The sequence below is a fragment of the Manacus candei genome, unplaced genomic scaffold, assembly GCF_025592945.1.
Source record: "Manacus candei isolate 608988 ecotype Guabito, Panama unplaced genomic scaffold, ASM2559294v1 h1tg000028l, whole genome shotgun sequence".
Taxonomy (NCBI): domain Eukaryota; kingdom Metazoa; phylum Chordata; class Aves; order Passeriformes; family Pipridae; genus Manacus; species Manacus candei.
The window spans coordinates 31,533,563-31,561,126 of record NW_026138076.1 but is presented as its reverse complement, the minus strand read 5'-3'; the positions used below and the strand labels follow the sequence as shown (position 1 = coordinate 31,561,126).

Below are 27,564 nucleotides of genomic sequence, written 5' to 3'. Positions count from 1 at the left end.
CTGGAGAAGAGAAGGCTCCAGGGAGACTTTAAAGCAGCCTTCCAGAACCTAAAGGGGGCCTACAAGAGACTTGGATAGTGACTTTTTACAAAGAGCATGTAGGGGGAACATGGGAGAATGGCTTTAAACTGACAGAAGGTAGTTAAGATTAGATATTGGGAAGAAATTTTTACTGTGAGGGTGGTGAGGCACTGGAAAAGGTTTCCCAGAGAGGCTGTGGATGCCCCATCCCTGCAAGTGTTGAAAGCCAGGCTGGAGGGGGCTTTGAGCAACCTGGTCTAGTAAGAGGTGTCCCTGCCCATAGCAGGAGGATTGGGAGTAGATGATCTTCAAGGTCCCTTCCCAACCAAACCATTCTAAGAGTCTGTGTTTTTATGAATTTAAGACTAAGAAGATCAAATGGATTCTCCCTTTTTCTGAGCTAAAGGTTTCTGTCACAAAACAGCCAAACATTGGCTTCTTTTTAACTCTCAAGAGACATTTTCATTGCAAACTGTGCATATCTCTTCAAAGTTTGAGTTCAGCAGACACTTCCAAACTACTTTGCCTTTATGTATGGTATCTTCAGTCTCTAGAAGAGAGAATTTATCATAGATTCTAAATATTTAAAGAAAGTACTATTTCTAAGGAACTTATTAAAGAATTTACTTTAAAAGATGGGGTTTTTGTAACATAATTTTAATTAAAACAAAGCTGGTTACAGAGTTTCTTAAAATCATTAATCATAATGACCTGCTCTACAAATATCTTCAGTAAGATGACACCACTGTCAAACACATTTCACAATCCAAAGTCAGGGAGCCCTCAGGAAGATTAGCCTTGGCATTCCCTTAGGCTTTAAAGGTACCTAACTATATGAACTTTGTTTGTAAAAGATCAAGACCTTAGACAGCCAGACAGAGCATGAACAATCAAACAAAAGGGGGTGAGTGTGTGTTTGAGGTGTGAGAGGGATTAGTGGATATGTAATGCTGCTTTGACTTCTCGTGCTTACAGACATATTGCAAGATATTTGCACTATCTTCTCCTCCATCATTGTATCAGTGCCAGTTGAAAATGAAAACACGCAGTATATTTAATATAAAAGAAAGAAGGGAATATATTTCTCTATGAAGAACTAATAGAGAGCTGTTCATAGGTTTAGAGGGAGACACCACAAAATAGAGCTAAGAGAAAAATGGTATCTACTTGTGGCTTCAAGGACTGCTGCTACATCATTCTTCTATTCAAAAGTTTTTAACTTCATTGGAAGTCAGGAATTTATGTGATTGTAAGTCCCCAATTTTATACACAACTATAACACTAGTTAATACAAACAGAAACTCAACATAGGAACCAATGTTCAAGATTTAAATACAATAACTCTATAATTCAGTTGTGATAGTCCAGCACCCATAAGAAACCACGACCTGCAAACAGGTTATAACCACAAAAAATGAAGTTATATTTGCTGATCATGCTATCCTCGATTAATTTATCTCCTGAAACAGAACTATTCTGTGCACAAAGTCATTGCAATATGGTCAACTAAAACCAAAAGTCAAAAAAAAATCGAAGTCTTTCTTCTTATAGTAGAAACAATTACACACTACATAAAATTGGAGATTTCAGTGAGCAAATGCATAAATTCTGGAATTAAAACCAACAAAAATAATTTAAGTACTTCAATTAAAAGATATACCGTGCACAATGAATGTACACAGCCATTCAAACGAATACAGTAATAGCAACATTCTTTCTCATTAATTCCAGTTGTACTGGATTGTACCAGGCACTGGACAAATAGCAGACAGCCTCAAAGCACAGATCTCATGCCACTGTCTCAGTTAGCTCTCTTACATTAAGACATAAAAACACACATGCTTTGCTTTTGACTCCTGACAGTGAGTCTATTATCAGACTCATATTTTGGAGGTTGAATGTCTCATCCAAGGAGACTTCTTCCAGTCCACATTCCATGAGATCAGTTTTCTTTGTTTTCCGGAACTAAGAAAGCTGCTCTGAAACCGATCAGGGTACTACACTAGGCTTACAAAACACAGGAAAATCTGAGGAAGCAGGCCAGAGGGATTCTTAAAATGATGAAAAAGACACATACACACACACACACAGAAAAGGTATTAATAACAACTTAGCAGAGATGACAAATCACAGCAAGGAGAAGGCCAACAGATTGCTAGAAGACAAGGCACACAAACGCAACAGAGCAGCCAGCAGGCTCAGCAGTGGGACAATAATCTATCTGTACTTCAGAAGCATCTAAGACTAAAGGTTAAAGTGCCCAAACAGTCTGCATGCATACAAAAACACATCCGATGCTGCCAGCCACCCCACCTTCTGTATCTGCATATCTGCACACAAACAAGACAGCTCAGTGCTACTCCTGGGCAAAGCAGTACCAAAATCCCCCTTATCTTCCAACAGAAAACCACTTTTTATAGACGTGCTCTAAAAAGTTAATAATTTAGCAAGCCATTCTCTGTTTCTGAGGAAAAAAAGAAAAGCAGTTGCCTAATCATGTCCACTTTGCTTCTAAATGATTTGCTACTACCACTGAGCAACTAAAGCTGAACTAGTTGAACATTAGATCTTCAACAATATAAGTTTTTAATTACTATCCCTGACATGTACACTTATTACCAATACTGATGTGGCACAGAAAAATATTCACTGGATCGCATTGGTTGTGCTCTTAAATTATTTAGTCAGTCTTCAAACTCTACTACATAAAATCTGATGACTGTCAACTGATGAAATTAAACGGTCATCCAAAATGATATCAGAAATATAGAATAGTCATTTCCTCTTACACACTGTCAAAGCATCTCTCACCTTGGAGATCTGTATTATCAATGTTAAAAGAAATTAAACATAAGAAAATGTGTAATAGAAAAACTCAGTGTAATGCACAAGTACCCTTTGAAAAAGCTATTTTAAAATTCTTAGCCTATTGTATTCACTATAATAGTCACTACTGAAAGGTCACACTACATTTTTGTAAAAGTGCTACTGAAAAAAAGGGCATTAATCACAAAGGTTTTCTGCTTTTTTACAACCATTGGATATTTCCTCTCTGACATGCCCACAAAAATACGTATTCCACCCTGAGATACAAATTTAGTACATCTGCACTACTTCGAAAAATCCTGCATGTTAATATTTTCCCTCCTACTCAACATGTTAAACACAAATAATGCTTTACTCCACTGTGATTCATTACAGTTTGCTTCACGTGAAATCTGAATTGCTGAAATGTGCACCGGAGAGCTGCAATGATAAGAAAGCAAGGAAGGGTGACTCTGCAGTTTATTTTTTCTGGCATAAAGGTAAAATTTTAGCTTTGCAGGTAGTTGTCCAGGGAAATAAACACAGACATCCAAAAACCACAGGAACAAAAGAAAGAAAGATGATGGGGGTCAAATGGAAATACTCTGTCAATTGCTCTATGTACAGATTTGCTGAGATAGATGACCTAATTTTTTTATTGTCTTTCTTGATATTTTGCCAAGTTGCATCTATAATTTTTCTTTGCCAAAGCCAAACCAGACTATTAGCGCCTAATACCTTTGATGTAAGAACTCAGATAGGCATCCAGATGAAGAAAAGCAAACCCAAGTTGCAATGCCAAGATCAAAAAACAGCCAAAAGAAGAGATTATTGATTTATTGTTTCATAGTTAACAGACAGATGGCATATACACTGGCATAAACTGAAGTTATTCTTCATTACTTCATAGCAACAACGAAACATTGTGCTTTTACAGTCACTTTACATTAAATTTTAACTTTTCACAAAGCAAGACCTCTGGGGAAGGAAGTAAATCTTTCCATGGCAAGCAGACACACCGCAAGCTACAGCATCAACTTGAGACAGTTTTGAGGTCAGAAGTATCAGGAAGGAACTGTGTATACAAACTGTATATACTGAAGAAGCTGTGACTAATTCCAATCCTCTAGGATGACATCGTTGGTTCTCCAAGCTAAGAACTCCCATAAGCTCAAAAAAGCACACAAGTAGCCTCGTCTCTGAATTGCAATCTTACTTTTAGTGCCCTTCTCATTTCCCAATCATCATAGATTATTTTTTTTAAGCTATTTGCTAACTTGCTCACCATATGCCTCTGTTATCAGAGATACCCTGATAACAACACATTTTTATGACGTTTATTCTTCACCTCTGATAATTCAACCAAAGCTTTCTTTTTTCCCTCCAAACTGGCTCAACGGCCAAACAGCAACTCAAGCAGATGGAATATTGTCCATTTTCTTTGTCTACATACAAACACAAGCAAGGAGAACAGATATAGTTCCAACACAAAAATTCAACTACCACTGACGCTAAAACTGCATATTTACATGAGGTTTCAGTACCTGCTCACCAAAAGATCTGCCAGAAATACCTTCCAGTAGTTACTGCCTCAAATTCTGGTTTGAAAATTTGTGCTTTGACTTGGACAACTGTGCTTGAGAAAAGAAGGGCAAGCCCAGAAATTATATCTGAGCAATAAGATCCTTTAGTCTTTTAAAAACCTAACAATTCCCCAAATCATTTTCTAACATAGCCTACAGCACTACATTTTCTCCCACTAACAACAAAAATTCTTACTTTGATTCTCACAATGCCCACTGGAAAGCAGTTTGCCACAGTGGTACCGATACAAGAGGACATCTAAACACCTTTGCATGTAGCACCACTCAATCTGCCAAATGCACACTCTCCTGCCACTTACATACAGACTATATCACCCTTGCCAGATGCTCTAAAGCTGGGACAGTTTCAAAAATCATAGCAGCAGAAATCAGCCAGAATCTTCTACAGTACTGTGTATACAAGCAACTCAGTGCTGACCATACTATGAGGAGTGTATTTTCATGTGCCACCTGCTGCACTAACAGCAGGACCAAAGGCAGAGACAGCCTGTTCACCAGTGGATTCACTGGCTGGCATCAGAGGAGATGAACAAGAAACAAAGCCAGAAATTACTCCACTGAATATGCTCTCAGGAACAAGAATTGGAGCAAGTTCTCTTTAGGAGTTACCTGGAAAATGATGCAACACCTGTTGTGTTAGGAATTCAAGCCACTCTAAAGAAAGTGTTTCAAATGTCTTCCTATCAAGCTAGTGTAGTGGCAGTGTTTGCAGCTACGCTATGTGCTGCTCTGTAACTGGGGAGTTTGCTGTGCTCAGAAGGGGGCTTGGCAACAGCACTTCCACAGAGAGAGCTGTATTTTGAATGGCACTGGAGGCACAGAGAGATTTTGGAAGACAAGGCTCTGCCTACTCTCCTAGGGGCTGCCGATTCCATTAGGGTATAGTAGGTTGCTTTGACTTTGCTCTCAGCTGAACAGACACAGAGTCAGAAGTGCCAGAACATTTGTCTGTGGAGCGTGTGAATCAGCAGCATTTTTGTTCCTGGTGAAGCTTCTTGGTTTATAAAGAGCATTTCAGTTGAGGTCTTCTGAAGAAAAAAAGGAGAAGCGGAAGACTTCCTCTGCTTGCCACGTAACATAGAGGGGGTTGCTAGCCTCAGCTGAACTCAGCAAGTACTTAATGTCTGTTAATGTATTTCCCTGGTTTGGACAAATCCATCTTGGCTTTGCTTATAACAAATGAAATAATACAGAGTAACTTTTTAAATACACTTCGTTACCCCCATCCAGACATCGTCTATTTCATTATCTTCTACACATCTGATTTTGCTTTTTCCTCGTGCAAATTGAAAGAATGTAACTTACCAATTACTCTCTTATGTAAACAAGTGTGAACTTGTACATAGCTGAGGAGTCTTGGACAGGCACAACATCTACCAAACAGTTTTTAGTACCATACCAACTTCCCCGTTTTTCAGGCAAGAGTTCCTTTTAATAGGAAAAGCATGGCCTGTACTACTCACAGCAAGACTTCAAAGACTGATTTACACTCTTATGTTCATATCAAATGTTTTCTGGATCTTATGTCTCGCCTGTTTCAGCTCAGCATTGGTTGAAATAAATAAATCGTACTTTTTTTTTCCCCACTTGTCTTGCATCATCGAAACTATCAAATGTTCTCAAAGGCCTGCAATGTATCTTCTAAATAGCTGCATTTTGGTCTTTGCTGTAAACCGATCTTCCCCCACCTTTATGAACAAGAATGAAGGCTTTGGTTAGGTTTTTTTTAAGCCCTGTCTCGACAGTTTTCCACATCACACCCGCCATACAAAGAACCTCAGTCTTTGGCCAACCCAGGTTTATGAATGGCCACATTGTACATCGCATTCTTAAGCCTTCCTTCTTCCAAGACGCTGGAAGCCGAGGGCTCGCGGCGGAAGAGCCTCCAGACGCCCGGTCCCCTCCGGAGGGGCTTCCTGCCCTTCCCCAGAGGAGCCCCCAGGCGCGCCCGCCGGGCTCCACGGCCGGGCTGCCGCTGCGCTACGGGGCTCGGACCGCCGCGCCCTCCGCCCCGCATCCCTCCCCGCCCGGAGCAGGGAGCCCCCCGTCCCGGCTGCCGCTGCCGCCCACTGCCACATCACCATGGAGCTCGGCCGCTGCTTCCTTCCTTCCTTCCTTCTTTCCTTCCCTCCGCTCTCCCCCCGCACGCCCACCTGCCCGCAGACCCGCCGCACGCCCACCTGCCCGCAGACCCGCCGCACTCCCGCTCACCCAGCTCGGCACCCTGTTGCTCAGTTTGACTTTCTTGCACTGGCTCTCGGGCAGCTCCATGACCGCGGGGGCAGCGAGAGGAGGAGGAAGAGGAGGAAGGGAGGAAAACGCGCCTTCCCGACTGATGCTCGGCGAGGATGAAGGCGCTGCCGCCGAGGAGCTGTGCCGTCTGCGCACACCCGCGGCTCGGCCAAAGGTGGTGCAGGGAGGAGCCGCGGCTCGGCGGCAGGGAGGGAGGGAGGGAAGGAGCGAAGGAGGGAGGGAGGGAAAGAGAGAGGGAGGGGAGGGGAGGAGAGGAGGGAGGGACGGCGGCAGGAGCGCCACACGCGCGTGCGCCGCGCCGTGACGCACCCGAGGGGGCGGGGCCGCGGGAGGCGCCACTTCCGGCGCCGGTGCCGCTGCAGATGGTGTTGTCCCTGTCCGTGTCCCTGTCCATGTCCATGTCCGTGTCCCTGTCCGTGTCCATGTCCGTGTCCCGGTCCGTGTCCCTGTCCCTCTCCTTCTCCACGTCACTGCCCTTGGCCATGTCCTGCCCGTGTCCCTGCCACTGCCCGCGACCCGGCCCTGCGCCCACCAACGCAGCTCGCCTCATTCGAGAGGACATAGTCTTGAGCTATGAGGAGAGGACATAGTCTTGCGATGCATCAAGGGAGGTTTAGGTTGGATATTAGGAGGAATTTCTTCACAGAATGGGTGATTAGACGTTGGAATGGGCTGCCCAGGGAGGTGCTGGAGTCACCGTCCCTGTAGGTGTTTAAGGAAAGGCTGGGCGTGGCACTTGGTACCATGGTCTAGTTGACAAGGTGGTGTTGGGTCTCAGCGATCTCAGAGGTCTTTTCCAGTCTAAATGATCCTGTGCTTCCCAGCCGCTCTCTACTACGATATTAAGCTTGGGTGGCACAGCGGAGGTGTTCTCTCTTGTGTGTGGTGCTCCCAACCTTCTCCGGTATCGCGCAGAGGAGAGGCTGTTCCGCCCCTCAGGAAAAGCTGTGGGCCAGGGGAAGGTGTGGAGTGGCTGTTGTGTTATTCTGTGGCAGGGCAAGCTAAAGACACAGCCAGAGCAGAGCACTCTTTTCCCTGCCTTTGAAGTAAGATGGGGCTTTGCTGAAAAACCTTAGCTTGGAGGTGATGAAACTGAGAAGCAGTAGAGTTGGCATCAGTGGTGGTGCTGTCATGAGTGACTGGAAAGGCAAGGACTGTTTCGATTGAATCTCCCACCTTACAAAGATCTCCCCGGCAAACAAAGATAATCCCATGCTGTGCTCTAGGAAATGTCTCTTATTGTGAATTTAGAACCAGAAGTTCTTGAGTTCTTATTTCCAGAACTGAACTGCTCTAGCAGTCAGGTGCTAATCTTAAGGTGTAGACGATGCCATGCTAAGAGGAGTGGCATTTGTTGTATAAATATTAGCCCATTTATGTTAATTCAAGCAAGGAAATGCTTTAGCACTTAAGTGCTAAAGGTGGAATGGTGCTGTAATTACAGGAATTACATGTACTGTAAAAACATTAGTCTATCCACAATCTATCCTGTAGCATGTTTGTTCTCTGATGGTTTTACCGGAAAATAAAAAGGCCCTCTTTGTGGATCAATGTTTACTCCTGCTATTGGTCAGACAGTGACATAATCTTAGAGGTCATAAAAAACTGTTTCTGAACAGCAATTCCTAAAACAGATCACCTTTTATGATTACATTAACATTCTAAAATATTGTATACATATATATGCATATATATTATAGTAGAATATTATAGTAAAACCACACATTTAGATAAGGTACATCACAGCATGGAAGGAACCACCACTACAGTGCTTCACCAGACATCCTGTCCCAAGATGTCAATTGAAATAAGAGAGATAAATCAAGCTTTAGGATTCAAAATATTCAAAAACATTGGATATTAGAAAAAAATTCTTCACTGAAAGGCTGCTCAGACATTGTAACAAGCTGCTCAGAGAAGTGGTGGAATCACCATCCCTGAAAGTGTTCAAAAAATGTGTAGATGTGGCACTTGGTGACATGGTTTAGTGGTGCTAAATGGCATGGCAGTGTTGGGTTAACATTTGGACTCAATGAACTTACAGGTCTTTTCCAATGTCAATGATTCTATGATTCTATAAGATTATTTTGAATAGCTTCCAGACATTAATTATAACATAAAAGGAATGTCTGAATTAGAATTGACTACAGACTAGAGATGAAGTATTCTCTAATAATTTCATTTAATACTTGATGGTTAAACACTGACCACTTACTTGTATATGACTGATATACAAACCTAGAAATGCCTTATCTATAAATATTACCTTTAAGATGCATGTTCTCTTATTTCTAGGAAGAAAAACAGTATTAATGAAGCATTCTCTAGAATCCACCTGCAGTTGTCACTTACAATAAAATGAATGAGAAATTAGGGGAGAAATTCATTTAATATTGGAATTGTTCCTCTGGTAAGCATAGTGATCAAACTCTGTTGACATGTCATTCTCATGTAAAGATGCATCTATTCTTTTTTTTTTTTCTTGCAAAATATCCAGATCAGAGTAACTCAGGTAGTCGTGCAGGCTGTCTGCAGTTTTGCTCCCTTTTTTTTTTTTTAAAGATAGCATTTTCAATGTAGATTATGCTGCCTACATAGAAAAGGCTCATCATTGTTCTGTCAGCAGAGTTTCCAAACTTTATTTCTCACATAAATCATTCTTCTTTTGACACCATTCTAGTAAGCAAGAACTTTAGAATGTCTTTTAAACAGATAAAACATTTTGTTTAAGTTCTTTTCAAATATCTCTCAACACTAGAAATAGGGCCATGAAGCAATCTCTAATGGCTTTTAACCATAAACTCCTTATTCACTGGTCTCCTGTTGGAGGTGCTATTTTTCCTCTGTCACCAGGTTTGTGTAGTGGAAAAGATGACCGTCAAAAGCTACCTGAGATTAACAAAATTATCATGTGGATACTTCCCCTGTAATGCAGCTTGGGTTGCAGACATATGCTCATCTACATTCAAAATAAAATGTAGGAAGTCCTGTGTAAGTCCCATAGGTCAAAGATGGGAATAGAGGAGATATTTCTGGGAACCTTTTCTGTCTTTAGCAAAAGCTTTTTATAAATCCGTTAATAATTGGACTGATATGTATGTCCAGCAGAACAGTGTGGCACAGCTGTTTAAAGAAGCCACAAAGAAAGATCAGCAGAAATGCTGGTAAAAACCCTGAGTGATGAGAGTACCACTTGTTTTCTGACATACTGCTGAATGTTTAACTCGGACTTCCTTTCATGTCCCACAATACTGAGGATTAGAGCTCTCTTCCCAATTATGTTGCAAGTATTACATCTGCTGAGTTTGCTCTTTAGACAAATAAACTCACTCCATGTGCCATCAGTGTTCAGAATGAAGTGATCTGTTTTGGCCAGAAGTGAGAGATGATGGTTGGTGGCCAGTTTCAGGTAATACAATGATGTTATGAGAAGCTGAACAGATGTCATCAAAGTAACAGGATATACTCAAGGCTTTGTTGGACGAGGGAAGGGTGTCTCTGACAAAGTTCAAAGAGGTAGACTGAGGAAGGTACTGGCTAGGAAAGAGAAAGAGCTAGGGGCAGTGCAGATGCTAGAACTCAGGCTTAAAACTTCTGCAGAGTTCCCAGGGTGCACACATTGTAAGGTGAAATAAAATATGATTTTAGCAGAGGTAGACCGAAATTGTATAGAACACAGTTTTGAAAAAATCTGATCTTTACGCTCCATCTTTTGCAGCTCTATCAAGCTGGCATTTCAACTGGTGTAAAAGCTGTGATGAATGACCACTAGAGGTCATTCATTGAATAAGAAATCATTCAGGCTTTCAGTTGGCTGGTTTGCTGACTTGGGGTTTATTTGTTTTGTTCTTTGTCATTAACATAAAGAATGAACTTCACAAGAGTGCTAAGTACTAAATTTCTGAAGATAACTGACTATCCATGTTCTCCACAGGTCCTCAGTGATTGTAGGTAGTCCTATGTGACTGCTGACATTTTCAGGAGTGCTAATGAATTTGATTGGGAACTAGACATACACCTAGAAACCTGAATACTTTGGTGTATGCTTCTTTGTGTGTTTAGGTAATTAACACCTTTAAAAAATCTGGTCCTAATTCCAGTGTTCAAAACTTCAGAAATATTTATCTGTTTGATAAATGTCTATTTTCCACATAACTGTCTATTTTAAATTTAGGTACTATATAGTTTCACCCTGTCTTTGGCAGATAGAAGAAAGAAAACGTGTACTGCTTATTTAAACATCAGGAGTAAAACTTATAAACTCTAGACAGAAGGATCTTCACTAGTGAAGCAGAACTAAAGACAGTACAACTGTGAAGGTGTTTTCCCCTTTCTATTCCTATTAAAGCCTCTGTTCAACATTTGAAGAAAAATACTTTTTTTTCCCCTTTCTTTTTCCACATCTCAGCGTGTGACATTAAATGTGGGGGAAAAAAATCTCGTGGCAAACCTGTAAATAAACTAAACCTGGTGGGATCTCTGAAGTAGAAATGGAGCAGAAGAAGGTTATCAGGCAGGAAGATCTGAAGATGCTTAGAAAAGAGAACTAGAAGGATCAGCAGTTACACCTCCTGTCAGATGAGCAAAAGAAAACGAAGTTCTATGCAACAGTTCTTATATTAAAGCCAAAGAAGGATGAACACTTCTTAGCTATGATCCTAGTAGGAGAGACAAGCTGAGAATGAAAGTGAATGTGAACTAACGGTTTGTTGTCTTAGGGATGAGAACATACTGAGGACTTTCACTCTTGTCAACAATCCTAGGACATAATGTCCCTAGGGCTGTTTTTGCCAAAGCACAACTGTTGAAAAGGAAGTTCCTTTGCAACTAAATAAATACATTGTACGTAAAGCTTTGCCAAGTAATTTCTAATGTCTCTGTACTATGGAATTGCTTTCTCACCAGCAACAAGTATTCTACCACTTTGTGTGCAACTCACTACATACATAATTTATCTTAATGATTGTTTTTGTTATTAGATTTAAAAAAAAAAAAAAATTATTTAATGAGGAAGGCCCTTTCTCAGAATTATCTGTAATACAATTGGAAAGCGAGCCATTAGGGTGCTTTTCCATAATTTATTGCTCTCAGCATGCAAATCCACCTCCTAAGAATAACATGTTTAGGAGAAAAAGTATCTATCTCATCTTGAACACTAAATAGAGAGCTGTATCACACACATACCCACCTGTTGGAAACAAATGTAGCAGTCCCACTATCTGATTGCCAATGCAACCATGGCACATTTTGAGAATCTAACTGATGTTTACTCCAGGAATTATTTCTTCTGAAGAAATCTTTAGAAAAGCTACTTTAGTTGGCTTTAGGTAGCAGTTGGTTTAGTTAGCAGTTTTGGCAAATCCACATAATTTAAAGTTCTATTTTTTTCTAAATGGAATTAGCAAGTTCCGAGATAATTTTTAAATAGGATTGCCCACAACTTTAAAAGATGGGAAATACATTCTGTATGAAAAGTGTTAAAAGTGTTGTACACATGGATACTAAAAGATAAATTAGTGAGTTGCCACAGAATCACTAAGCTTTGAAAGACAGCTTCATAAGAATAACTGCTGAAAAAGTAAATTAAAGGTTTCCAGAAACATGTGGTCTGCTCATTAGAAAACAGGACAAGGATCATGAAATGAATCCTGGGAGGAAAAAAGTAATTTATACTTTGTACCTCCAGTATTTGTTGTTCAGTATCAGACCTGTTGACATAAGTTTTGGAGGACTACCCAGAACTACTAAAGCCATGTAGACACCAACCATCCTTGAAAAGTGAGTGCTTTTAATAGGTCTGCAAGATTATTACATGACTAAAGATTTTTGGCTTGTCATTCTCTGTTTCAATTTCTCATCCTATAACATATGAATTATCATTCTTTTTACTGTAGCTACTTGATTTGAGGAAAAGTCTTTAAAGCCAAAGACTTTTTTATATACCCTAAATATTACTATGTGGATACATTAAATAAAGTTATTCTACCATAGTGGCATTTACTAGTACAGAATTATAAAATATATTTTGGTGGAGAACACCTAAGGGCCAAAATTAACAGAGACTCACCACATTTCTGGTTCAGTTCAAAAGGTGCTTAAATCCAGCAACTCAAGAACAGGAAAAACACTTCTCTAATCTAAAATATTTAATCAAACTACAGACATTTTCCTAAGGGCTAAAAGTACTGAATTATTTACCAGATGTGCCACTCTGAAGCAGCTTTAACTGAAATACTTTCTTCTAGACATCTCCAAGGAATTTAGAAGTCATATTTTCCCAGAATAACTGCTTCAGTGGGGCGCATAGCCAACCAGCGTTACAAGCAGAGATGTTGCATGCTTTCTTGGTGAGACCTCACCCCTAGAGCTGGTCACTTCCCGTGCCCCCCCTTCTGGTTAAAGGTGGCAGCAGCAACAGTTGGTTGTTAACTGACAGCTAACCTGGTTCCCAAGGAGCAGTTTCTCAGCTCAGGGCCTCAGACAGGTGCTTGTCCCCTTTACCACGGTCAGAGTGACACAGAGAACAGCCTGTGAAGTGCTTGTACCATGATCTCTCACTGACTCCAGTTGAACAGATGATTAGTGCACTTAATCAAATCAAAAGGAGCTGAAGGTTTTAGCCCTTTTTAAGAGGCTTTCGGCCCAGTAGCTAACAGGATCAGTCTCTAAATGCTTGAGTAATAATTTATTTTCTTTTATTCCCTTTGATGTCTGAGAACAATGTTCTTTGCTATGCTGACAAACATACCAGCAAAATTGAAATAGAAGAAAAGCAGCAAAAAGTGCTGGAAGTTTAACTGTTCTTTCCTGTGGGTGCAGTCAGTTTTGGTCAGACACATTTATCTGGTCACCTTGACTCCTCTCTGACTCCTTAAAAATTTTCTCTTGTGACTATAAACAATGTAAAAAGTTGGAGGAATAGTTTTATAAAGGTCTTGGAAACAGAGACCTTTCAGACCTTTTCAACTTTAAAAACTCATTGGAGCAATCTTTTGAGTTACTCAAGTTCACTAACCATAGAGCTAAACAAGACCACAAGGATCACCCCTGAAAAAAGGTCTGGAATTATTGTTACTGTCTGAAAAAGACTACAATATCTTGGACAAATTCTTCAACAAGCAGACCAGATGGGATTGCATCCAGAATCTGACATTTCATTCAGCAACAGCAGAAAATGGTTCCAGGCTCATACCTGTCTGCTCAGCAAAGCTTAAATTTTGAACTGAGGGAAAAAATTCTGAAAATCATAACCCTAAGAATGATGCCTTGGTGACCTTCAGAACAGGATATATTGAGTCAGGAGAAGAATAAAAAGAGGTCCTTTCATTATCATGCAAAGAATGGAGAGAGAAAAGGAGGCAAAGAAACTAGGAGAGAAGATATATTCCTGGCAGGAAAGTTTTTCTGAAATGTCAGCCTGTAAAATGTCTCAATAAAAATGAATCATCACTTCATGAGCACTGTAAGCATTTGTCCTTATGAATCTTTCTCTGTTGTAATATCTTGCTGCCTTAAACAGTTCTAATGTTATCATTATGGAAGAGGGGCTGAAAACTTAAAAAATAATAAGAACTAACCTACAAGGGCATTTTCACCCAAAGCAGGTAGAAGAACTGAAGGAAGAAGTCCTGTAATATTGAACAGATATATGAGAAATAAATAACCTGGGTTTATTATAAGCAAATGAATTTAGTGGAAAACCAGAAGGGGGTGGGGTTTCATTCGCAAAGCCTAGCCATGATGAGTTCCAAGGGTATCGTGAAAGCTGTAAGGTGGAGGGTCCTGTCTGGGCCTGACACCAGGGAACCTTTGCGGCCCGGAATAGGGAAAAGTGTAAAAATAAAAATGTATCCTCTGCCACGTGGCCGTCTGTCGTGTATGGAGAGACCCCCCTGTATTGTACAGACGGATACGTCACAAATCAATCAAGAGGGAAGGTAATGCCCCCTCCTGAGTCCAAGAAATTACCTTTTAAGGTAAAATCCCGGTGGTCACTGAATATTTAACAGCTTATATAACCGAAAGAATACAAAAAGAGCAATTTTCAAATGGTTGGTTTGCCTTTAGGTCCACGTGACTTGGAGTGCACCCAGCGCGCTGCAATAAGGAACTTCTCACTACACTTTCCTTGTCCTACAGGTATATTTTTTCCGTTTTTAAATCTAAAGGAAGGATTTTTCCTACAGATAGACTTCTAGTAATCTGAAATAAAAAAGTACATTGCCTTTAGATACTGTTTTCTAAACACTAAATCTGCTACCTTGTAAGTGAAGACAGGTCATATTTTAGTTCTTTTGTGGCTCAGTAAGTCTTTGCCTTCACATCTATTTTATGCCCAGAAAACTGAAATATAGCACCAAATGTCAAAGTCTTCTCAAAAGTGTGCTTTAACAAAAAAAGTCTGAAGAGCCAACAGCAGGCACAGGAATCAGATTGTTGAACTGTACGTTCAGTTTCAGAAGGGAGCATTAAAGTTTGCACCTCCCAATACAAACACAAATGAAGCACCTGGAGTTTCTTCAGACTCCAGAAGCTTAGCACATATCAGGCCCAGTGGACTGAGAGCAAACAGCACACTGGTAAGTGTCCAAGGGACAGACTGACCTGGTTTGTGGCAGCATTACCTCATGTATTACATTGTGTTTCACTTGGTCATAAGAAGTGTGACTGCAGTTTGTTTGACCTTTCTAAATCTTTATAAAGGTTATGTCTGTATATGGCCCTTGAAACCCATGGTTTAATGTGTATTTACTTGCAAGTTGATTCCCACAAAGGACTCAGGTAACATTCAACAGAATGCCTAACAGTAATTAGAGAAACCTTAGGAGATTCATTTATTATTACTCAGAGTTCGATTGTAATGATATAAAATACAGTCATGAAGGAAAAAGAATGCTTCAACAGTGTGCTTTTGTTCTCTAGAAAGCTGTACTGCAGAACAATTTTTCAGGATGTTACAGGAGAACGAAAAATAAAGCTCACGGTACTTTGAAAAAAAAGACAACATTTGAATGGGAGGAACATCTGAATAGGAAGTAGAACAGAAGTTGTTAAATAAGGTAGAAAACAAAGAAAGCTTTGAAATTATAAAGCAAGGTGTACCTCTGCCAGATTCATCACTGTATTCAAATCCAAATTTTCCTTTATACAAAGCCTCTTATCTTCTGTTAGTCTGGAAATCAAAGCGGATAATCAAGATTAAATTACTTGAAATGCAAGCATTCATATAGAGAGTCATCTTTTCAAAAAAACTTCCTTCCTGAGTAAATTTTAGAGACAAATGTCAGTGCTCCATTAGCATCATCACAACACCACTTAACAGTGTTTACATACTTCCTGATAATTCTACACCATGGTTGTTTTGACTAGAAAAAATGGTTACATCTAGGTTTAACTTGCCACATGTAAGCACAGTCTGTATATCTCAATTGACAGTCAATAAACAGAATGGTTATTCAATCTACTGTACAGAGTGGCAGAAGCATGAGGATTAGTTGGTTAGGTTCTAAGTCAAAAGGCTTCTATATAGAACTTTGACTTCAATAACTTCCCTAGGTAATTACACCTTGAGGCAAGGTGGCTTTAAAATCCCTCTCTGTAGGAGCTGGGCAGTACAGCAGAGTGAAGAGCATGATCTTCTTACTATAAAAGGTGGAATATTGCCAAAGGACTATTTTATGCATATTTCTACAAACTGTTTGTTTGTTTGTTTGTTTGTTTCTTGGATTTTTTTTTTTGGATGTGGGAGGAGGTTGTCGTGCAGAATTTTGTCATAGAAAGGTAATCTACAGTGATCAGGAGAAGGGTCATGACAGGAAATACACATTTCTTGTTTATGTTTCTGTTTATGATTTCAATAGCCTCCAATTAACCAAAAATACAGCTCAGACAGAGATGAAGTTCCTTCTAACCGAATCATTCTAATTTTGCTTAATAAATTTTTCTTTATCCTCTAGAGTATCTGCTTTATTAAATTTCTTTTGTTTAGGGATAGTATCTTCACAGCAAACTCATTAGACTTCATTTCAACTCAGGTTGATTTTAGTTGCTTAGCTTGGTGAAGTTGTTACTTGACTTCATCCAGAACATTTCAAAGCTGCACATGAACAGCTGGCTATCTGCTGTGGGGGAGGTTCCACTTGATCCTGAGCCTTTGTGCTTAGTTAGTCCCTTTGATCTGGTTAAACTGACCTGTACCCTAAAATTACTTGATTTCTTGCTGCCAGTCACATCCACCTTGCCTCATGGGCCTGAAACTATTTCCATTCACTTGCATTCTAAATATTTGTCTATACATACAGTTTTTTCAGTAGTTATATTGATGAGTCCCCAGTGTGGGGAGACAGGATTTACCAGCAGAAGTTCTTGTTTCTGAGTCTGGTTTTAGATACTGGCTGTTCTCTTCTGATTTTTTTCTGTTTTGGATTGGTAGAGCTAAAAATGAATGAGGGTGCCTTTGTGGAACCTGTCATTATGGAACTCAGTGAAAATTGCACCAGATGAAAGCCTAGAGCAACTTTTGTGGGAAACCACATAAGAACCACTCTGTGTATATTTACACAGCAGCCTATAAAATTTTATTCAGATCTGAAATATGAGTATGACCTTCATAATCTTCCTCTGTAATTTGAAAACATAGAAGTACAGTCTAATGTATCTTTTTTAGCTCAGAGAACACATTCTTCTCAGAGAATTTCATAGGTTTCTTGGAAAATTTTCCAGAGTTATAAATAAGGAGAGATGGGTTAATCTGTCAAAAACAGATGAGAAAAAAGAGAAAACCAAGATAAGCAACTTACACGCTTGTCTTTTAAACAATCCCTGTGTCTGTTTGTGTATACTGGGGAAGTGTAGAACCTGAGCCTTTGGCTGCCAAATCTTTCATAAAGAAGAACAATTTGTTCAACATGTGAACACAAACAAACTTCTCACAGACTTTCCCCTGCACTTTAAACAATGCAAGCTTTTCATTTTATTTACTCAGAAAAATGTAATTGAGATCCAGCAGATGATTTTCCGTGGTTTCACTCAACATAAGACTCGCAGCTCAAAGAACAAAAAGAGCAAGCATCTTGTACTGAGATGACACAGGGATATATCTTCTGACTGAAGTAAAACATGGGATCAACAGTCCCCATACAAAGTAACTCAATCACATTCCTTCACAATCCATACTTGTCTGAATCTATACAATTTGGCAGCTTTGGATAATTTCCTTTACTCCTCACTTCAGCCTCACCCTTTCCATCTAAGACTATAATTTTCAGGCCACTGGCTTGAAAGGCTCTGTTATAGACCTAACATTTATAGCAACCCTTGTGATATATCTATACAAGCCAGTCCTCTCTTCAGAATCTGTAATCTCTCACTTCAGAGCTCATATTTGAAGCCCTTGATTCACTGTGGTTTAAAATAAAACTTCGAAGTAAACTGCATTCTTTGGCAATAGGGAAACCCACAGGCTCCTGGCCTTTTTGATCCATCTGTCTGATGCCTAGGAAAGCAGAGGCCTTCATCCATCTTAATGGCTATGTCCCTGAAATAGCAGACATGGTTTACATTGACCACCTATTTACATTTCAGGAGGACATTAACCAAAGAAACCAATGATGAGGAGACATTGTGTTCATAGATGTAGAATAAGCTACTGCATATCTCCTTGAATACCAGTGTTAAGAAAGGAAGACATCAGACTAGGAGAGCTTTCTTTGCATATTCTCTGGATTCAAGAGAAAGAGCTCCAAAGTATCTGTGGTTAAGGCTTTGTACTAACAGTGTTAACAGAATAAGACATATGAATATATGGGTGAGTCAGACCCTAGTAGCAAATATTAAGGCCTTCCATATTACCAGATAAATGGTCAAAATTTAAACCCACTATTTTCAGAAATTCTAACTTGAAGGGCTTTTTTTACTAAGCAAAAATCAGATTTCTCTGGAGTCATCACTGGAAATGCTAAATGGCTTAATTTACAGAGGATGTCGCAAAGAAAAATATAGTTCTCTATGCAAGGAGCAGGAGTTCAAATTCCTTCTTGAAAATTTTGCAGTTCTCCTTTTTGATCCCTTTTTACAGCATAGGGAAAATAATGAAATTATCGTTTCTTCATCAAAGAATGGCATTCTTGCTCATACAAGTTTGTGATATATGCTATAAGAATCTAAATGAAAACTTTTATTTTTCACATGAAAATAAAGGATATAAGGACAACAGTTTCAGATGCCTTAGATGTTTGAATTCTGCAGTGCTCTGCCAACATAGAAAAATTCAATTTTAAATATCTGCTATGCAGTAAGATTTGTACCATTTGTACTATTTGCACATACTTGATGGGAATCTTTGGTTTTGCTTTGCTCTTTGGAAATTCTGACAACATTCTCCAGAATGCTACTCAGTCAGAATATTGCAGAGTTGATGCATCTTTTGGTGCAGATACAGGAAAAAAAAAATCACGTGTTAATTAGGAAATATATTTGTGAAGGTCAAGATAATATAAACAACTGAAAAAAGTATCACTTTTTAAGAACAGAGCATAGGATAGAAAAGAATGATTCACACCAAACTGATTAGCAATTTTTATGGTAAATCATAGTGACTTCTAGTAACAAAGACAAGGAAAACAGGCATTTCAGCAATTAACTTAAATGAGATACACTTACAGTGAAGCTTCTCCTTTTATTCCCTAGTGTAGATACAATGCCTGGGGATTTGCTGACCATTAGGCAGGCAGCCAAATGAGTCCTGTATAGCTATTGCTTCAGGCATCCCAGTTGTGCTCGTAATAGCACAGTACTCCTTAACAAGCTTATTTTTGGAATGACAACATTTTTAAAAAATCTTTTCCTTTGCCTGAAATGGTGAACTGAAAAGCAGAGGGTTAGTTCATTAAGTGAATGAGGCAAGTATTGTATTGTATTACTGACAATTAGCAAATGAAGTATGGAAGAGTAGAGGAAGTAACTAAGTAAACTACGACCCTATTAAACTGACTTTAGTAGTATGAAAGGTTTTAAAACACACAGCTTAGGAAAGAAAAATTACCACATCCAAGTAAATGGAAATTTGAAACAGTGAAGGGTAAAAAATCATTTTCTGTAGAGCAGACTATGAGAGAACTACCTAGTTGCCTTTTTCAGATAAAAACAATTCCTTCTTTTTCTGGTTTACCTTATTAAACCATTTATACATTAGTCTGTCAAAAATTAACCCACAATGGGAGGAAGGCTTCGCTGTGAGAGCATATCAGAATTTAGAGGCAGGAAATTAACTGGAATCAAATTAAAATTATGGAGAAAAACACAAGTTCCTTGATGTTGGACTGTTTGTACTATATTCACAAATACTGAGATTCAATTTATTGCATTGAAAGGGGAAATGTGTGTTTGGAGGAAAGTTACCAACAGAATTCTCAAGGATTAGTTTGGAGACTAAAAATAGCAGATAGTATCATAGCTAATTTTGGTACAGCGTATGTGCTTATGACATTTTCTGATGACAAAGTCTGGAGGCAATGTCAAACTGGAAAGGCTCAGAATATCATACGGGTCACTGAACTTCAGTTACTGAAAGGAGATGAGGTTAATATGTACAAAGTGCAAGGTTGCAGACTTTGGAATTAATAGCAGGAATTTTCTATTACCAGCTGATAGTTCATAGTTTAGAAAAGACAATTAGGTAAAAACCCTATACATCTGTTGCAGCACAACTGTGTACTACCAGGGAGATGAAACTATTAAACTCTCCACACAGTTTTAATATAGATAGACAAGTGTACAACCTATTATGTAAGAATTTTTTGTGACCTTTTCTGAAATAATGTAAAATGGCTGACAATCTTGGTATAGGAGACTGAAAGGATTTACCTTATTCAGTTTATTACCTTATTTCATTTAGCTTATTACCTTCATTTTGTTACCTCACTTAGCTTGTGTAATGAAAATCTGAGAAAACATTTATTATTGCTCTCTGGATATACTGGGGATAAAGGAGGGCAAGAGAAACACTGAAAGAAAAAATACTTGAAGTAGAACTCAGTATCAGCATATGATCACCTAAGAAAATTGCCATGAAAATTTGTCATGGAGATTAGAAAAGTTTCCAACTGTTCAGGACATAAAGTACTGCAACAGCTTCCCAGTAGGAGTATGGAGGCAAAAAAATCTAAACCTGCTTTAAGATGAAAACTTGATAAATTTACAAATGTGGTTATATGACCTGTTTAATTGCTGCAGGAAGGAACTAGATCCCCTAGTCCATGAAATCTTTTCTGATCCTGTGTTCTATTTAGGAAAAAAGCAGATGAGAAAGCTTCAGCAATAACAGAAGCAAAAGACAACAAGGACATTTCAGTCCAAACATAAAGGAAAAAATTTAAACAAAGTACAGCTGTGATCTGATCACCTGGACATAGGTTAGCTGGCAATAAGGCAAACTTTCTTACTTGAAATTCTGGAAAATGTTATTATTCTGTTTCTTTTACAGCATACCTAGCTGCTCTTCCAGATATAGTTCTGGGATGTTTCCAAAGCTGCTATGGGAGATAGATTTGTGTCCTTTCTAGGCAGTTCTACTTTTGTTTCAGTTACAGTAAATGAGGGCCTGTTTTCATTATACTAGTAGTCCAGAGTCAGAAACTCTTTTGGTAAGGCTCCTGTATATCCCCCAAACCCCCACTTTGCTCTCCAGGGATATTCCCTACATAGCAACAGTTTTCAAGTCTTAGCCCAAGAGTGTTTGGCAGCACGGAAGGGAGCTCCTGTAATTTATGTACCCACGACACCCTTCTGCAGCTGCACAAATCTGAAGGTTCGTTTGTCCTAAAGCTATTTTTGCCAAGAAGTGCAGTTAGGCCAATAAAAAGCAATTCTCTTCATAAACCTTGCTTTGAGTATCAAGTAAGCAACAGGGGAAAGTCGAGACCCAAAAGCAGTTCTCGAACCCCCCCCCCCCCTTTTTTTTTTTTCCAAAAGCCTTAAGTAAGTAACTCATAGCCAATTTTTCACCTTTGGCCCTGGGCTCTGCATTTTGGTCACCTTGTTTGGCTGGGTGCTTGTCGCTGCTTGGAACCAATTTTCGAAGGCCTAAATAAATTAACCCACGGCCAGTTTTTCACCGTCGGCCTTGGGCTCTGCGTTTTGGTGCCCTCGCCTAAGCTGGGCGCTGTTCGTCGCCAGCTGCCACAGTTGCGCCGCCAGTTGCGCTGGATTCATCCCCTTGCAACAGCCATGCCCTCACGGCAGTGACTGCCCCTCGGGCGGCCTTTTCTCCCGTCTCCCCAGCACGGGGGATCCCCGGGTAGGCAGAACTCATTTGGATTTGGGTCGGTGCCCCACTCGGGCAGCGGCTCTGAGGGGGCGGCTCTGGCCGAGCTCGGGGTTCAGCGGCCTCGCCCGGCCCCGCTGCCGCCCCCGCCCGGCGGCCCCAGCGCGGCCCCGCGGCGGCTCTTGCGGCAGGGCCGGGAGCAGCGGCCGGGCAGAGGGGCCGGGGCGCCGCCGGCGGCTGCAGCCTCCGCCCGAGGGGCTGCAGCCTCTGCCCAGCTCGGCCGGGGCGGACTGCGCCCCTGAACTACAGTGAGTGGCGATCCCAGCACCTCGGGGATAACTCACCTCTCCTGTGCCGTCCCCAGGCACGAAATCCTCAGCCCTTCCCTCTTATCACTAGTTAAACCCTGCCAACTCAAACCCAAGCAGCCCCTTCTTCCCTCAAAAGAAACCATCTAGTTTATCCATGACTCCTCTCCCTGTGTTCTTATGCTTTTCCACAAAAATATTTCACTGTCAGGCCGCGGCTTGTAAACTCTTCGGGTGGTCTCCTCAGGCAGCCAAATGTCCACGCTGTGCTTTTATTTTAAGGAGAAATGAGAAAAGCATTTGATTACAAGGGGCTCTCAAACAGGCCTATTTAATTTTGATTTCTTCCCACTTGGATCTATAAATATAGCTGAAGATTACAAAGGGTTGTAAAGTAAATACCAAAAGGCAACACTCACAGTTTTCCACACAGCTACACCCTAAACCCATAATATGAGGAAATCTGTCCAAAACTTTGAAGTGCTATTATAGTTTGTTATATGACAAAACACTGGGATTTCTATGTATTTATTTAGCCACCTGCCACTCCCTCAGCAGTTTTTAAATCCGTTTTTTTTTTGCTATATAGGAAAACAGTATTAAGGGGAGTTGTATTTTCAAGTTACTTGGATTACAAAAACATTAACTGAAAGCAAATTCATGATAACAATGTATCTTTGACTCATACTTGCATGATAAAATCAAAATCTTCTTTTAATTTATTATTTGGGGGGGGAGGGAGGAAGCCTTTGATTCACCTATTTTCTCCTTAATTATTTTCCTCCAACTGAATGTTATTCTTATGATTCTAGCAAGAAATTTTTAAAAGTAATTTTGACCTCAGGTCCCATTAAATAAACAATTAAAACCACAAAAAGACAAATTAGTAGTAGTGTTTCTGCTCATTTGGGAGCACATTGAAGACAGCAGTTGATACAGATGATCTAATTAAACCAAATGATGTAATAAAGCAAAACAGAGGATTACGAAAATTTCCTTTCCCTATTTAAATTCTCTGTGATCCAGACTATAGCATGTCATGTGTTCCAAACCCAGATTCTGATATTGCAGCCAATGGACTTATATTTGAAGACCAGATTTCTGTTGTTGTTGTGTTAGGAGTTTGTCAGGTTGCCTACTTTGAACTTTAATCTGTTTTTTTTATAGTGTATCTCATTTGCAGTTCTCTGTGATGTTTCCAACCTAAACAGAGTTGCTCTCTTGGTTAAGATGGACATCCTATGCTGTGATTTCATTTTAGAGTATTATCAGTGTATTTAACTCAGTATGAGTTAGATCTCTACCAGCATAGTTTGATCTACTGAAGTTTATGGAAAAACCTTAATGAATCTGAGTTATCTCAGCAAGGTGCTGGCTGAAGGATCAGGATACTAATTTCTCATACAAGCGGTACACTTTTCCAGTAGGAGAGGACTTGATATTTACCGTGTAACACAGCTTTTCCTCTTTGTTACATTTATAAGAAAGCTGTTTGGTTTGTATCCGAAAGCTTGAATAGAATCCACTGAAGTCATGTGTAGCTTGGCTGCTAAGGATTTGAGGAAAGCTAAAAGAAAACATTTGGTTTAAACACTGGATTGCAGTGGTGTGTTCTTGGAACAAGAACAAAAATATTTTGCTATTAAACGAAAATATTTTTAATTACAGAAGAAACCACACTGAGTTTGTGATGCCTGTTTGAAGTCTTGTGTCTACGGAAACGCACTAACAGTAAATTTCAAGTGTTTTCCATCAGAAGGCATTGGATGTAATTCTTAGTGCCAATAATTCTCTGGTATTATATAATGTATTCTTCCTAAAATTAGTAGAAGCTATGTTGTCACATTTTGAGCAGTTCTGACAATTACTCTACTGTCTATATATGTAAAATTTGTACTCTGAAATTAAAAATTATTAAAATCCTAGTGCAGTGAGCATAGGTGTGTAGCAGCATTGATAGGTATGTCCTCCAGGCATCCCTATATGCCATGGGATTTTTTTGAAAGGATGTATTTATAGGCAAGCTACCCTGAAATTCAGTGTTTCTGCAATGAAAAGTTGCAGCTAGCAAAGAGCACACAAATTGTTTCTTCTGTAATTTTAGAAAAGAAGGTAGTAATACTAAACCATTTAAACTATTAAACCAACTGCAACTACTCAAATAATTTACTGAGATTACTCAGGAGCATAACTGTGGGTACTTGAGAATGTGCCATGGCATTAATCATACCCATAAGGAGCTCTCAGCTCTCAGTTTCCAAATAGGAGAGTAGAATTTTCCAAGAGTATGGCTTTCCCTATACCATGCATGTATTAAGCTCAACACTGAATTAATGGGATAATGGCATGCTACTAATACTGCATATTAGCTCACCACCTAAAATTGTTGAGGAATATTTGAACTTTAATAACTGTAGCAATGAAGATGAAACAAAGATGACCCTCTATGAAGCTGAAAGAAAGACTTCAGGAACAATACTGTCCATATGCCTTTCAATGTTCCTTATCAGACACCTGAAGAAGGTATTTTGTGGAATATAATACTCTTCCAAGTACTGATCCTGCCTAAAAACTTCTCAACTTGGTAGTAGGTGCAGCCAAAACATTATGGGGTATGTATGTGCAGGCTGAACCACTTTAAAAGCAGTCAAAAGAAACGTTTTGTGTTGGTTCTTTGAACAACTGACAGCTGTCCAGATCATTAGAGTTTCTTCTCAATAACCAAATTTGAGTGGGTGCTACAGACTGAGATAAAAATAAGACTGAATTCAAAATGAGAGATGGTTTGTTCACTAGTTTTAGTGTCAGATTATTTTAATTTGAAGCTGTACTCATTGCCTCTTTCAGGACACAGAAAATAAACTACGTTTGACATGTTCTTCAGAAAACCCAGATCTGTCTGATAGGGTAAGATTCATCTCATTTAACTTTAGTTGGGTATATATCAGAACTAAGCTAGTTGCCTGCTCTTCTATAGAGATAAGAAAGAGTAGAAAAATTATTTATCCAAGCTTCTTTTGAATGGCATGTGTTAATGTCTGTCTTTTCACATTGGGTACAGAAATACAAGAAATACAGAAATGCAGTAAATACCAAAACTTTTGAAAGCCAAACCAGACAAGATTAACTTCATAGTATGCAACTTGACTGCATCTCTTTCATATGAAGATTAACAATTTTGGAGCACATCTTTAATCCCTCAAGAGTTAGCTGAATGAATTTGTGTGTGTGTGTATGTGTGTGTGTGTGTGTGTATGTGTGTGTGTGTGTGTGTGTGTGTGTGTGTGTGTGTGTGTATGTATATAAAATAACAAATATTTCATATATAAATATTTAGGAAGTTTATAGTGAAGAATATGTGGAATCAGGCAATCCAGGGGAAGGTTGCAATAGGACAATTAAGTTAAATGATAAACCATAACTATTTGAATAACCTTGATCCATTTTTATCTTTATAAATGTGGTCTATCTAAAGGCAAGTTACGTGGGAGTTTATGAGGCAACTGAAAAATAGGGCACTTGGTATTGTAATTATTATTATAAATTTTATTGATCTCCTCCCTCCTTACAGACATGCATCACTAAATTGGAGGGTGAGTAAATACATCTGGGTTTGGTACAGAGTAGTAAACTAAAATCAAGCAGTCTATGCTGAACTCCATTTTCCACCATCCAATCCACTTACCAGTTCAACAGTACAGCTTTAATTGCAGTAACATGATTTGTAATATGTCAAAGCTGTAGGCAAGGCTATGCTAGATCTGGAGCAATGCATAACAAGAAAGTAAAAAAAAGAAAAAGAAAAAGGAACAATGTAGATTTTACTTGTAGACTCTAAATGCCAGAAGACTGTCCATAGCCCAAATTTAAATCCTGGAATGCCTTGAATGTTTCCTGAGAAGTTAGTGATGCTAAGGCATTTTGAGAAACACCTTTGGCCACAACAACCCCCTGCAGCGCTACAGGCTGGGCGCAGAGTGGCTGGAGAGCAGCCAGGCAGGAAGGGACCTGGGAGTTTGGATTGACAGGAAGCTGAACATGAGCCAGCAGTGTGCCCAGGTGGCCAAGAAGGCCAATGGCATCCTGGCCTGGATCAGGAACAGTGTGGCCAGCAGGACCAGGGAAGTGCTTCTTCCCCTGGACTCAGCACTGGTGAGGCCACACCTGGAGTGCTGTGTCCAGTTCTGGGCCCCTCAGTTCAGGAAGGATATTGAGGTGCTGGAGCAGGTCCAGAGAAGAGCAACGAGGCTGGTGAAGGGACTGGAGCACAAGTCCTATGAGGAGAGGCTGAGGGAGCTGGGGCTGTTCAGCCTGGAGAGGAGGAGGCTCAGGGGAGACCTCATCACTCTCTACAACTCCCTGAAAGGAGGTTATAGCCAGGTGGGGGTTGGTCTCTTCTCCCAGGCAGCTCTCAGTAAGACAAGAGGGCACGGTCTTAAGCTCTGCCAGGAGAGGTTTAGGTTAGATATTAGGAAGAAATTCTTTACAGAATAGTAATCAGCCATTGGAATGGGCTGCCCAGGGAAGTGTTGGATTCTCCGTCCCTGGAGGTTTTTAAGATGAGACTGGATGTGGCACTTAGTGCCATGGTCTAGTAACCACAGCAATAGTGGATCAAGGATTGGACTTGATGATCTCAGAGGTCCCTTCCAACCCGGCTGATTCTATGATTCTATGAAATTCAGCTGGTTTTACATGCTTTAGCATGTAATCCCTTTACCGTTGTCACGCAGTAATTGTGCTTTATATGTAAGATTCTTTTCTCATTGATATATTTGACCTAATCCTCCAATGTCTTATGTGCTATAGAAAGTGAATAGAAAAATTTGCATATTGGTTAACTAAGGTTATATACTTTGTAGAGATACAGAGTCATATCTGCAGTCTTTTAAAGAGAAACTCAAGCTAGGTTCGAATGAACTAGTTCAGCTATTGGAAACAGTGTAGCCATGGCAGCAACCAGTTCAGTTTCAGCTGTAAAAGCTGCCTGTAAAGGTAAGTAAATATTTGGACAACTCGCTGGCACTCAGTTCTTGTGCTACAACAGTTACACTACTTCAGCTATTTTATGTGCCACTCAGGATGACCTCAGCCTAAGGAGACAGCATAGTTGTACCCGTTGGCTGCTTGATGCCTTGCCCAACAGGCTTAGAAGCACTCGAGAAAAGAAAAGCAAATTTAAAACTCTACCAGTTCTTTATGAGCATCTGTGTAGCAATCTCTTGGTCCAAAACGTGAGACTGTAACAGACGCTTATTCCTAGTCTTGAGCTGTCACTACCTTTTCCCTCCTCAGTGCTCATCCTCCATTA

At 39.8% G+C, this 27,564-nt stretch overlaps 2 protein-coding genes and 1 long non-coding RNA gene across 5 annotated transcripts in view; 2 read left to right on the top strand and 1 right to left on the bottom strand.

Annotated features, from left to right (window-relative positions):
* Positions 1–21,883, bottom strand: part of PAPSS1 (3'-phosphoadenosine 5'-phosphosulfate synthase 1) — a 57,498-nt gene extending 35,615 nt beyond the window's left edge. Inside the window, exons 1-3 of one of the 3 annotated variants that reach the window (XM_051789652.1) lie at positions 21,687–21,883; positions 19,344–19,546; positions 15,786–15,855 (exon numbers count right to left, since the gene is read on the bottom strand). In XM_051789652.1, the coding sequence (XP_051645612.1) occupies positions 15,786–15,800 (15 nt within the window). In that variant the 5' untranslated portion in view covers positions 15,801–15,855; positions 19,344–19,546; positions 21,687–21,883. Of the gene's footprint in view, positions 1–6,641; positions 6,952–15,785; positions 15,856–19,343; positions 19,547–21,686 lie in introns of those variants that run through there. The other 2 variants (XM_051789653.1, XM_051789651.1) reach the window with 2 other exon arrangements.
* LOC127472077 (uncharacterized) lies at positions 8,443–13,170 on the top strand. Its single transcript, XR_007904859.1, has 3 exons — positions 8,443–9,093; positions 10,618–10,745; positions 10,858–13,170. It is a non-coding gene; the product is annotated as an uncharacterized LOC127472077 (long non-coding RNA).
* A 17-nt stretch (positions 21,884–21,900) lies between the features above and the next one.
* SGMS2 (sphingomyelin synthase 2) overlaps positions 21,901–27,564 on the top strand; it is a 57,449-nt gene continuing 51,785 nt past the window's right edge. The window contains exons 1-2 of the mRNA XM_051789685.1: positions 21,901–21,978; positions 25,101–25,160. The gene's annotated coding sequence lies outside the window, so the exon portion shown is untranslated. The remainder of the gene's footprint in view (positions 21,979–25,100; positions 25,161–27,564) is intronic.